This window comes from Sinohyriopsis cumingii, chromosome 4 (genome assembly GCF_028554795.1).
Source record: "Sinohyriopsis cumingii isolate HCF-2022 chromosome 4, ASM2855479v2, whole genome shotgun sequence".
Taxonomy (NCBI): Eukaryota; Metazoa; Mollusca; class Bivalvia; order Unionida; family Unionidae; genus Sinohyriopsis; species Sinohyriopsis cumingii.
The window spans coordinates 61,014,175-61,026,993 of record NC_142964.1 but is presented as its reverse complement, the minus strand read 5'-3'; the positions used below and the strand labels follow the sequence as shown (position 1 = coordinate 61,026,993).

General features: G+C 35.3%; 1 protein-coding gene across 1 annotated transcript; it reads left to right on the top strand.

The window, feature by feature from the left end:
* Nucleotides 1-4,437: 4,437 nt before the first annotated feature.
* LOC149801274 (cystatin-A1-like) lies at nt 4,438-11,654 on the top strand. The gene is made up of 3 exons (XM_089955333.1): nt 4,438-4,620; nt 7,503-7,604; nt 9,937-11,654. The coding sequence occupies exons 1-3, from the start codon at nt 4,549-4,551 to the stop codon at nt 10,063-10,065; spliced, it is 303 nt and encodes a 100-aa protein (XP_089811459.1). The 5' UTR covers nt 4,438-4,548; the 3' UTR covers nt 10,066-11,654.
* Nucleotides 11,655-12,819: the final 1,165 nt, after the last annotated feature.

Here is a 12,819-nt window from a genome sequence, read left to right as displayed (position 1 = left end):
GAAATCAAAGATATATATTACAAAAATAATCAAATATCAGAACTATCATCTGCACCATCGGTATATGATCCTGTCGCCAGACATAAAACAGTTAACTTAAACGGACCAGGAGGTCAGAAAAGACAACACAAGCAGTTGAATTATTTCGTGGACTTGATATAATTGTGTTAACCCTTACACAAAGACTCGCCAGAGAAATGAACGAACGAGGAGTTAAATCTTATACTTATCACAGCTTCTTTCGCTGGAAAGGAGATACATGGACTCTGAACGAATGGGTGAAAATATATTCCAAAGAATATAACTGGGATGAAATATCTACAGTGTCGCTGGAAACATTAACATATTTCTTGATTAGTTTTTGACAAAAAATACTGCTCTGATAATGTGTAGTGATCATGGTCAACCGCCACCTTTTGTTGGATTGTCTCCGCATGAATGGCTAAAAACGTTCTTTGATTATTATAAGGAGATAAATGATGATCATAGAGCGCTTGATCCAGAATTAAGACAACTTAAGAAATTAATCAGACTACACCCAAATAAAATTCAGTGTGAAATCATGCGTGAGATAATTTCAGAAACTCCTATGAACAATTTTTGGCATTTATGGAGACCAGATGATTTGCTAGTGGCAAGTAGAAAGATAGTTCGTGATAAACTTAAACAACAATTATTTCAGTTACATAAAGAAAAATTGTCAAATCTACCCGTACAATTGTGTTATCGACCAGCAGATAATCGACGGCAAAATACCGACGTTGAAATTCCAGGCTCCTGGACAGAGTCAAGGAAACAAAATCATGTTAAATGATATTATTTTAGTTCCTGTCAGCGTTGTTGAGAGCGCGTTGACAATGAACAAAACTCCATGGACTCTAGGATATGCTATAACGATTCATTAGTCACGTCACAAGGAATAACTATTTCGGACACTAATATGTGGATTGTTGATGATCGTATTGAATGGTCAAATTTAGTTTATCTTCCAGTGTCTCGAGTCAGAAGAATATTATCAGCTGCGGATAGTTATCGTAGACTTCACATAAAATAATAATCAAACTGCTAGGGATGGCGATAATATAGTAAGAAAAAACTTAACTGGTTATAAACAATGTAACCCCCCCCAAAAAAAAAAAAAATAATGAACACGACTTTGATCTCGATCCTGAATTTATCATGACGCTGAAACAACGACAGAATAATCATTGTGGAAGCTGTATCATAGTAATCTTGTTGCAATATTCAAATAATAATCCAAGACAGGTTACAGAGGCTAGAATTAATAGTAGTCTTGGTCGTACACTCGAAAATGTGATGCTGACCTGTCTTAAATGTAAACGACGAACTGTAGATTGCAGGTCTACCCGTGGATCTTACCGCGCTGGAAACTGTATACGTGGTCACACTCCAGATAGGATCAGTTTCTCTTTTTCTTTGCCACCATTAAGTTCACTAGGTTCAAATAAATATCGTACAGTCACATTACCTAGTACTGATTGTTTTGAGAAGGAGTCATATAGTTGTATTGGTATATGTTTTTTAATGATTACATTGATGGGTTTCATATAAATTGCACGAGTAATGTCTCAGCAAGTGTTCGATTAAATCGTTTGACAATTGCCTGATCACGATGAATTGCGGTATGTCCTCGTCTGATTTTGACGTTGTTTTTTCATCACAGATGACACTGCACTAAGAAATGCCTTGCCACGATCAACCTGTAGCAATTGTGGCCATCGTAGACCACCTTGTGGTCCTGATCCTTGCTGATAAATTCGTTCAAAAGCAGATGAAACTTCAGTTGCTGTTTTAGTTGATAGTGGTTCTGCTTCTTTATACCTACTTGCAACGTCATCGACAGTCAACGCGTATTTGTATGTGCGCGATGGACGTCTACCAATTTTAACGGTATCGTGTGGTAAAAATAAAATATCTGCTTGATGAACCTCATTGGGGGCGCTTACATCAAAATGTGCGTAATAAATTTGTTTAGGTGGTGGTAGCAAATTGACATATTGCCTTTCGTGCTAAGCAATTTGCAGCAACAGAAAGCGTGACACTTGCTGCATCAGCTAGTTTACTAATTGCTGCTTTACCTTCCAGTATCCTCTTGAGCTATAATAAATCGATTCCATTATTTAAATAATCGGTTGATTAATTACCGGCCTCAATACCAGTTTACCTGTCATGGCGGATTTTACTTGGAAGCAAGCAAATTTTTCTCTGAGAGATTTATTTTTTATGGAATTTAACGAGTGAATCAACTTCACATTTGCAATATATCGTTGTTGAATATCTTGATTTTTATATGCTACATCATGAACATAATATGCTTAATCAGTTGAATTTATTGGATACTCTCCAGGTCCTGGTTGATCTCGCTAGTCAAGTCGAATATCAAGTCGGGTTCCAGGTCCACAATAATTATATCCAGGAAGTTGTTTTTCTCATGGGTATTTAGCTCATGGAGCTCCTGGTAATTTTCCGAATGAAGCAGCGATATCACCACCAGGCACTTTGTGTCCGGAGATAAATTTATATCTTTTGTACCACATTTCATACATTTACTTGTAAGTGCACGCTTTTATTTTTTGTTTTTATTGTTGTTAATCCACTTGTAGGGGTGGATGCTCTGCATCGAACACAAAATAAATTCATACTATTTATTATATTTGTACAACACTGATATCATTGATCTCTTAGCGACCCGAAAGCAAGAACCAGTCAAGTATCATCCAGCACTACCAAATTCTATCAGAGCAATTATCATAGGCCATCTGGGTCTGGTAAGACGCAATTGTTGCTTAATCTGATAATGAGATCGCTCAAGTGGGATAAGGTATATTTAGTGGCACCATATGTAGATGATCAAAGATGCTACAATGTGCTTAAAGATTTTAATGAAAACGCAAAATTGTTGGACGATGATGGTAATGATATTATTGATTTTATCATCGATATTGATAAAGCCCCATCTGCAGATGACCTCGACGGATTTATAAATAATATCGTAGTATACGATGATGTGGTGCTGGACAAACAATCAAATCCAGCTCGGATATTTTCTCGAGGCAGACACGAAAACACAGACGTGATTTATGTTACTCATCGATATACACAAATACCTAAAGTGATCAGAGATAACTGCAATATTTTAGTTGTGTTTAATGGAGTTGATACACATACTCTGAGAAATATTCATCAGACTTTGTGTTCAGGGAATATGGACATGATTAAGTTTATAATTTTATTTCTTCAAAAGCGCAATCTACCCCACACGGATTTATCACAAGTTTGCATGATCCTCGATCACGATATCGTGCAGGTCTTGATATATAAAATGGAAGGGTGCGACCAAAAATGAGTGTCCGACGGGTAAACAAAGAAGGATATAAATTTGAAAACACGAACGACAAAGAAAGTAAAAAAAATGAGCGAACCCAATTAGAGATAATCTCGGTCGGTTAGAGGCCTCAGACTGCCGTTATTGACCTTGTAGTTTCATTATTATTTTTTTTTTTCGTATAAAGCTTTTTTTTCAAAGAAGACTTGCTCCAAAATTGGTATGTTTACGCTCCCTGCTGCTAGGGGACATGGATATGATCAAATTTAAACATTTCTTTTCACAACATCAAGCTATTCCTCGTGGATTTATCACGATAAACTTACATGATCATCGGTCGAGATATCGCGTAGGTCTTGATAAAATCTTTGGTTAAGAAGCAGCAGCTGGGAGAGTGGCGGCCAACAATGAGTGTCCGACGGGTAAACGAACACGTATACTGATTTGAAAGCACAAGCGACAAAGATAAAGTAACAAAATGAGCTAACCCAATTAGAGAAAATCTTGTTCGGTTAGAGACCTCGGTTTGACGTTAGTGACCGTGTAGTTTTTATTTTTCGTAGGAAGCTTTTTTTTTTGCACTTATCTGCGTTTAAGAAAAGATGTACAACATAGTTATCAATTTCGCTTAAAGAGTTTAATTCATTTATGTTTATTTTTGGGGAGGGTGTTATTTACACAATTTAAAGTTATGCACTTAACTGCGTTTAAGAAAAGATGTACCGCATAGTTATTGATTTCGTTTGATTGATACTTTCTCCTCAGTTATTTCTAATCAATATTATTACCCACTGTAATGTCACTTACGAACACTGGTCGGTTAAGTGAAGTCCCTGATAAAAACACGATAACGCTGTACTGTTTAGTACTATCTAAATAAGTACATGTACAGTCATCTACATATGGTCAGCCTTAAAAAGAAATGTGGAGGGGGTAGTGCAAAATATTCTCCTGTTTCTTATCAAAGTTAGCTTCCCGAGAATTTCCATACAGCGGTCGTGATACAGTCCCTTTTTTTTCTCGTGAAAATGCCATATTTGTGCTTAAAACGAAGACGCTTATGTTACTAGCACGAAAAATAATGCGTCTAAGCAACTCTAACGCGGAAGCGTCTTTGGCACATGATCTGAGTTAGAAAAAAAATGTTTAATAATTGTTGCAGCATTTTGTCAACGTTTTTCTTCTTAATTTAGATTTTTAAAATGGCCGGGATGGTTGGAGGAATTGGGGAAGAGATGAAACCCATTGAAAAAGTGCACAGCATGATTGCTGAGGTAAAAGTGCAGTGAAGTATAGTCCTACATGGAAGACCTCGACGCTAATATTTATGTTTTGGGAATCTGTAGCACTAAAACATAAATAACATGTGATACGGCTTACATTTATCTGCTGGACTGGGTAGCACACAAGTTCATCCTGCTCAGTAAATACAAGAATAATATGCTAGAGACATTAAAAGTGTACGTTATAATTTTAAATGAAAAGAACGTATTTCAGACAGTAGATACGTTTTATTTTTAGCAGTGGCATAAGGACCTTTTTGTTGTTCCTTTTGAGTTACCTTAATGCATAACAAATGTCTTTGTTTTCTTTCATTTTTTAAATGTAAAAGTTTGTGACATGTATGTAAATTTCAGTTAGCAATAAATTCATGTTTAAACGAGCATTTTGAGGCCATTCGTAGTGTACCCAAACTTAATGATGAAGCCATTCTTAGTGTACCCAGACTTAATGATGGGCATTTTGAAGCCATGCTTAGTGTACCCAGACTTAATGATGGGCATTTTGGAGCCATTCTTAGTGTACCCAGACTTAATGATGAGGCCATTCTTAATGTACCCAAACTTAATTATGAAGCCATTCTTAGTGTACCCAGACATAATGATGAGGCCATTCTTAGTGTACCCAGACTTAATGAAGAAGCCATTCCTTGTGTACCCAGACTTAATTATGAAGCCATTCTTAGTGTACTCAGACTTAATGATGAGGCCATTCTTAGTGTACCCAGACTTAATGATAAAGCCATTCTTAGTGTACCCAAACTTAGTGATTGGCATTTTGAAGCCATTCTTAGTGTACCCAGACTTTATGATGGGCATTTTGAAGCCATGCTTAGTGTACCCAGACTTAATGACAGTCATTTTGAAGCAATTCTTAGTGTACCCAGACTTAATGATGAGGCCATGCTTAGTGTACCCAGACTTAATGATGAGGCCATGCTTAGTGTACCCAGACTTAATTATGAAGCCATTCTTAGTGTACCCAGACTTAATGATGAGGCCATTCTTAGTGTACCCAGACTTAATTATGAAGCCATTCTTAGTGTACCCAGACTTAATGATGGACATTTTGAAGCCATTCTTAGTTTACACAGACTTAATGCTGGGCATTTTGAAGCTATGCTTAGGTATCCCAGACATTATGATGGGCATTTTTGAAGCCATTCTTAGTGTATCCAGTCTTAATGATGGGCATTTTGAAGCCATTCTTAGTGTACCCAGACTTTATGATGGGCATTTTGAAGCCATTCTTAGTGTACGCAGACTTAATGATGAGGCCATTCTTAGTGTACCCAGACTTAATGATGATAAATAAAAAAATTGACAAAAGAAATAGATTATCAGGATACAGATGAAATGGTATCGATCATAGTCCTACAATGTAAGAACTTGCCACTGATATTTACGTTTTGAGCGTTGAGGCCCAAAACATAAATATCATTGGTGAGGTCTTACACTGTAGGACTAGTATTGATCGATATTATCAGGATACAGATGAACTGGTATCAATCAGTATTATCAGTGAGATAATCAGTATACATTCTTAACTTTATCAGGTCAGCAAGAGAGTAACAAAAGAAAAAATAAACTCTGGACTTGCCATGCAAAATTCTAGTTAGTAAATGGAATAAATCAGTAATAGTGTCATTTTCCATATGAATCAGTCACTCATAAAGCAAACAGAATTGTAGAGGTACATGTCTTAGTTTCACATCAGCCTAACTAATGGCTCAGTGACAGCGCTCAAAGAAAACAATTTTTAGACAGGCCAAGGGCTGGTAAATTTAAAAAACTCACAAACTTTGACTGAATTTCCACATGCCCAAAATTTCCCCTTTTTTAAATACAGTGTATTATCACACCTCGTTGCAATATTTACAGTTTGAATATAAATTCAATAGGGTTCAAAGGGACTTGAAGGTAATGCAAGTGTCATTAGTCATTAGTGTTCATCACTACACTCAACTAGGGACAGGATGGACCTAGTGCTCAAACTTCTCTGTTAGATTCTCTAAGTGAATCCTGATCAGAGTTGATGTATGTTGATGTGTTATTTGCAGTATGTGCATAGAATTAATAGCCCTCCCCCTTATCTGTCTTATCTAGGACTGCTCCAGTGGCCTGGTGACTACGGTGTCTGCCTCGGATATGGGAGGTTGTGGGTTCGAATCCTGGCCAAGTCATACCAAAGACTTAAAAAATGGTACTAACAGCTGCCTCGCTAGGTGCTCAGTATTAAGAGGTTAGTGTTAGGACTGGTCGGCCTGGCGTCAGGATAATGTGACTACTACATGTCTGTAGCATGATGCCCCAGTGCTAGACATCACTATAAACTGCCCCAATGCAGTCATCGTAGTGATGTGAGTGAAAAATCCTAATCACACACACACACCTTATCTATTTGTTTTTTAGCTAGCGTGCTTTTCAAAGTAAAACTCCATCAACCAAACGATCTGAAATTTATATTTGTTTGGCTTTGCTGATAGTTAATTGCTTCTTAAATCAGCTCAAAAATGACTACACATATGAGTATTCTGACAACTGAAATGATCATGCATTGCATTCTATATATGCAGTAAAATCCTACCTCAAACAAATGTTGCCACTGTTCACAAACTTGTCAAAAATATAATACATAATAATCAGTCCCATTCAAGACAGTGATATATAATAACTAATGTTCTTGTACATGCATCTAGCATCTCTCATTCATATATAATTGGGGCAGTAGAGGTGGGGGAAGTACGCTTACGCATATATGTGTAATGGAGGGGGGGATGGGTGAATAAGTGATGCTGCTTTGTCACAAGCTTCTTGATATTATCATTTATTGTTTCATGAGCTTGAAGTTGACTTATTCCTTGATTTTCTTACAGTTGCGAGATGAAATTGAGCAGAAAACGGGGAAAAACTATGCTGAGTTTGAAGCCCTGAAGTATGCAACACAGCTGGTAGCAGGGACCAATTATTTTATTAAGGTGAGTGGCTCCCTTAGAGAATTATCAACACATGACGGGTTGTGTAATGCATGACCTACTTTGTTTTAGACTCGTTTGGATATCTATCATAGTTATATAACCAGTTTAGATTCAGTTGAGTAGATGGAGGATTGTTTTTAAAACTGTCCTATTTATTCTCACTTAATAGTCAAGTCTAACTGCAAACTGCACAGACCTAGATCTGTCATCTTGTAGTGCAGCATCATATCTATGTTTTTTGCACCTTGTTAGGAGAAATCAGTAGAACAAACAACGTAGAATCTGATCTGATCTGTCTGTGCATAATGCAAGAAAATGTCGCAGCAGACAATTTAACATCATGGTAAAACAAATGACATCATGAAAGAAACTGTAAAGCCATTACATAAACGTTTTCAAAAGGTTGTGTATCTTTTCATATGAATTGTTGTATTTGCTTGAAATAAACTGCAGTATATTTAGTTTAGCTACTATGCTTCCATTTAAGCCTCTAAGATAGAGATTCTCACTAATGGTTTGTTCTACATGTTTAGGATTCACAACAAACATTATCAAGCAGGGTTTATACTCTATTTGTTCATATATACTTATGGATGCCAAATTGCAAGCAGTAGCAACCAGTGTTTCCCTTTACACACATTTGTGCATCAGGGATGCATGCTGAAGAAAATTGATGCACACGTTTTGTTGCCCTGTGATTTTTGGACACAAAGGATTCGCATAAATCGATCAGGATTTATTTAATATCCAATGCTTTGGATGAGGGATGGCATCGTGAAGACTTCAAGCATAGGCATAATCTGGTTCCCTGCTTTGTATGCTCCCTGCATTTCACTCTGCTATTTATGTTTGTATAGCGGAGTGCAACACAGGAAGCATACGAAACCGGGGGCCAGACTAGCGTAGGCATTATACTGACTAAGTATCTTCTCTTAATCTTGCGAGCTGTCTCACGATTTCCATTGAGCTCATCAATATGTTGTCCATATGTTTAACATCAATAATTGTTGCACTAGAAAATGATCACCAGATTTAAATGGCTTGGACTAAGAATCATTAGCAAAGAAAGTGAAAGAAGCAGACACAAAAGAGTAATTGTGGATCTAACTTTAATGAAAAATGGAGAAAATAATTCCCATGACTGGAATACGGCACATCCATTAAGATTACCGGTGTGACTTCTGATCACATGATTACGAAAACTTCAAAAGTGAATAATCCTTTCATGACTGGGTTTAAGAATTTAAAAAAATCTGCCCTTGTTTGCCGCAAGATATCTGGAGAACACTATCACCCAAGACATTCTTTCACAACAAAGAAATCAGTAAACGTGCTGAGACAAATGTGTTATTTGGATTACAAAGTCAGGGGGTCATTGCAGATTTTGTTGGTTTATAACTTGCTGGAATAAAAGAAAGATCTTAAAGTTCAAGTGTAACTTATAAGAAAGAAGATTAATCATGAACCTTTTTGATTTTTGGATAAATGTGTTCTAGGACGAAGTACAGTGAAACCGATGATAGTACACATTTTTTGACAGGCAGTAAATTAACTGCCATTTGCTTAAAAAGATTTAATTTGCTTTTGTATTGGCTTTTATGTAATGTGTTGGTCCATAATACTGCTACATAAAGATTATAAGGAGACTGTTAAAAGTATGACTTTAAACTAAAAAGAAAAATGAACTATTAAAAGTATTCTTTGAATGGACAGTGCATTTGTTTGTTAATTGTGCATGTTGGTTTATTTGTATTATTAGAGAGAGAGAGTATGTTGTGCAAGTTGCAATATCCTAATTCAAGCTGAAAAGTACAGGTGAGATGAGAATTTGTCAGTACGATTTTGACCCCCACATTTTTTATTTGACCCCAGTTCTGACTCTAAGGTTTTTTTCTTACCCTCAATTTTACACCCCTGGGGGATACACTGAGAAACTGTACATGTAAATGAAAAATATCAATTTTGGCTTTAAATGGACATTTTATTGTATCTAGGTCATATTTATGTACACGCTGCCTAAGGATTCTTGAGATTTTGTATAGTGATTTCTCCTGGATATTCTCACAGGAAAGAAATTCCCCATCTAACATTTTTGTAAGGGGATATTCAGTTTATAAAATGGGGGTTAGCAGTTTTTATATAAGCTGTTTATTTTGATGTTACATTTAAGCTTATGGCAGATTTACTGTGTATGGTTTTCACATGCTTGCTCATTTTTAAGGAGAGATTCATTAAATTGGGGGTGGGGATTTGCACAATCACTTGTCTTGGAGAAAACGTTTTACATGTATCATTCACATCAATTTGACATGAAATTATCTTGTTCACCTAGATCAAGGTTGGTCCAAGTGAGTGCATCCATGTACGCCTGTATGAACCACTGCCCCACACACATAAACCAGTGGAGCTGAGTGCTGTTGTGGAAGGAAAGACAGCCGAGGATACAATAGAATATTTCTAGTAATGATATCTGCAGTCAAGTTTACCATGTAAAAAAGATATCATTATGTTTCCTATGATTCTAGTCGACATGGGACTTTGTTCACAATAATATTGTGTATTACTGTTTATTCTTACAAAATAAATCACATTAGTAAAGTGCTGTTCATACAGTTTAAATTTATATGTTACAAAAAATGGAGGAAGGGGGTTGAAGTAATTACTACTAGTTTCAGATGGCAAGTTTAATGTAAACCCAAAATACAATTTTTTCTGGATCCATATTACAGGATATTCCATACTTTCTGTCTAAGTACATCACCTTGTTGGTATCTTTTGGCTTGCCTTCTGATCTTGATACATTCTTTTAGAAAGGTTGACAGCAGTGTCACAGCTAATGGCTCCTTGAAGAGGGAGGGTGGGATAAGGAATCAAGTCTGCAGTAAAGAATGTTAAACAGTTTTCACTTGAGATTATTTTGCTTGTGTTTGAGACTGTATGAAAGATGTGGTAATTAAAATTTTTGTATAATGCCTTGTTGCTTACAAATCTCAAGGACACTTACATTTTTGAAGAATAATTTGTACATTTAACGCCTTTTTTTGCCATAGAAATAGAAGAACTATTGTGATGTTTGTCTTTTGATTTGCTTCATTTTTTTCATTTGGCATAGTTATTTCTTGTGATATCATTAATTACAGTTAAACCTAGTTAATTTGCATCATTTAATTTCAAATTTTTGTGTTTTTTTTTTTAAAGTACCATATTTTTGGTCTAAAATCTGCAAAGTGTCGTGTTTAGGCTGAAGAATTTGTTACTTGTGAGCACATGGATTCTTGGTAACTTTAAATTTATACATTTAACCACTTTTATGTCTTGTCTTAACGTGCCTATACTTACCACAATTTTTCATTATCACATCACATACTATGCATGCAGTTCAGGCTCTGTGTTGTTTGTTCTACTGATTATTCCTAAAAAAGCTGCACAGAGCAACCAGATTTGCCAGTGCAGTGTGTGATGGCAGATCTGGGTTTGTACAGTTTGCAGTTGGAGCTGACATTTATTGGAATATTTATGGTAACAGTTTCTGAGAATATATTTCCCCTATTCTTCTTGAATACAATTAAGTAATACAGATTCAGTGTTTATTCATCAAAATAAATAAAGTATCAGAATTAAGGAGATTTTGCCTTATTTAGGTTTTTGTCATGTTTGAACTCTTATGCATCATTTGTGTTTTGTTTAATTGTTTCATATTCCTGTTAAAATTTATATTAGTGGCAAGAAGTCACCACCATCTTGGGATTTATCTTTTATTACCACCAATATTTTATTTACTTGGTGCTGTAAAATATCTGAGATGCATAGCTGGCAGTATAGAAGATTGACATGAATTTTTGTCACTTGTTTTTATATATTTTGCTCTTGTATAATCGGTAATGAACATAATTTTGTCCTTTTTTTAAAAAAAATTGTTTTTTACTTTTTTTTGTAAGAGATGTAAAGAAAGAGATTTTTTTGTATACATATGCCTAATTTAAGATGTTTAAGAAGTCACAGAAACACCTGAATATTTGAATTACCTAACAAAATAAAGCACATTCTTTACTTAAGGTCTTCTGTTGTCGTTATTTGAATTACCTAACAAAATAAAGCACATTCTTTACTTAAGGTCTTCTGTTGTCGTTACAACTAAAGCAATCCTTCATGATAAAGCTTCCCAGTATACACAGTTTCTGATATAATAATAATATGATAATAGATCCAATTGTATTGAATTATATTTTTCCATTTATTGTACTTCAGTATCACTGTCCTTGATACAATGTGTATGATCATGAATCCCATTACACCGGTTAAATTCTACTTTCTCATGCAATATACCTCAGTATAACATTATCTTTATATATAAATTTTTAGGGGGTATAAAAATAGAGAAAGATGATATCAGTTCATATTTTTGTTTCCATACATATTGAAAATACTAAATCCGCAAAATTTTAACAAATTCTAAATGGCTCTGCAAAGGCCAAAACAGTGTTGTTTAATTGAATAAATTTGAAACTCAGCCATATCTCCAATCAGCATGATTGCCTTACAGCTGATAACTATTTATATGGAAGCCATTGACTACTCTGTACAACTAAAACAAATTGTATCTGTCTAGTTTTTACATGTTGACAATTAAGTCAGCATACATGTTATTGTAAGTGAAATAAAGAAAGAAAGAACAATTAAACTGTAGTAGAAGCTGTCAAAACAATTGCATAAACCTTTGAAAGGTTTACCATCAACTTGATAATATCCCCCCCATTTAAAGGATACATACATACATACATACATACATACATACATACATACATAGCACAGTTTGTCTTGAAAATAGTCCCATCTGCGAGCAAAAGAATGTTCTTATAAGATGGGTGGACTTGTATATATTTGCATCAGAAGAGACTCAAACATTGAGATATTTAAATTACAAATGGCTTAGAAGATGCATACATTCAATGAACACATTTTCCTTTTCAGAGAATAACCATCCTTCAGCTTGGACCTTTGAGTAGGTCATGTTTTATTCAGAATTGTATTTGCCTTTGCATGTGAAAATAGTTTAAACTTACATGATAGCTCACCAGATAGGATCACTTACCCTAACCATTCAATATCCTTACAAAAAGGATTGGATTGAATTTGTTTCAACATATATTATTAAGAATATCGATTAAGTTGCATTGATCTTTTGACAATGTGCTATGAACTGCAGTGCAAGTGC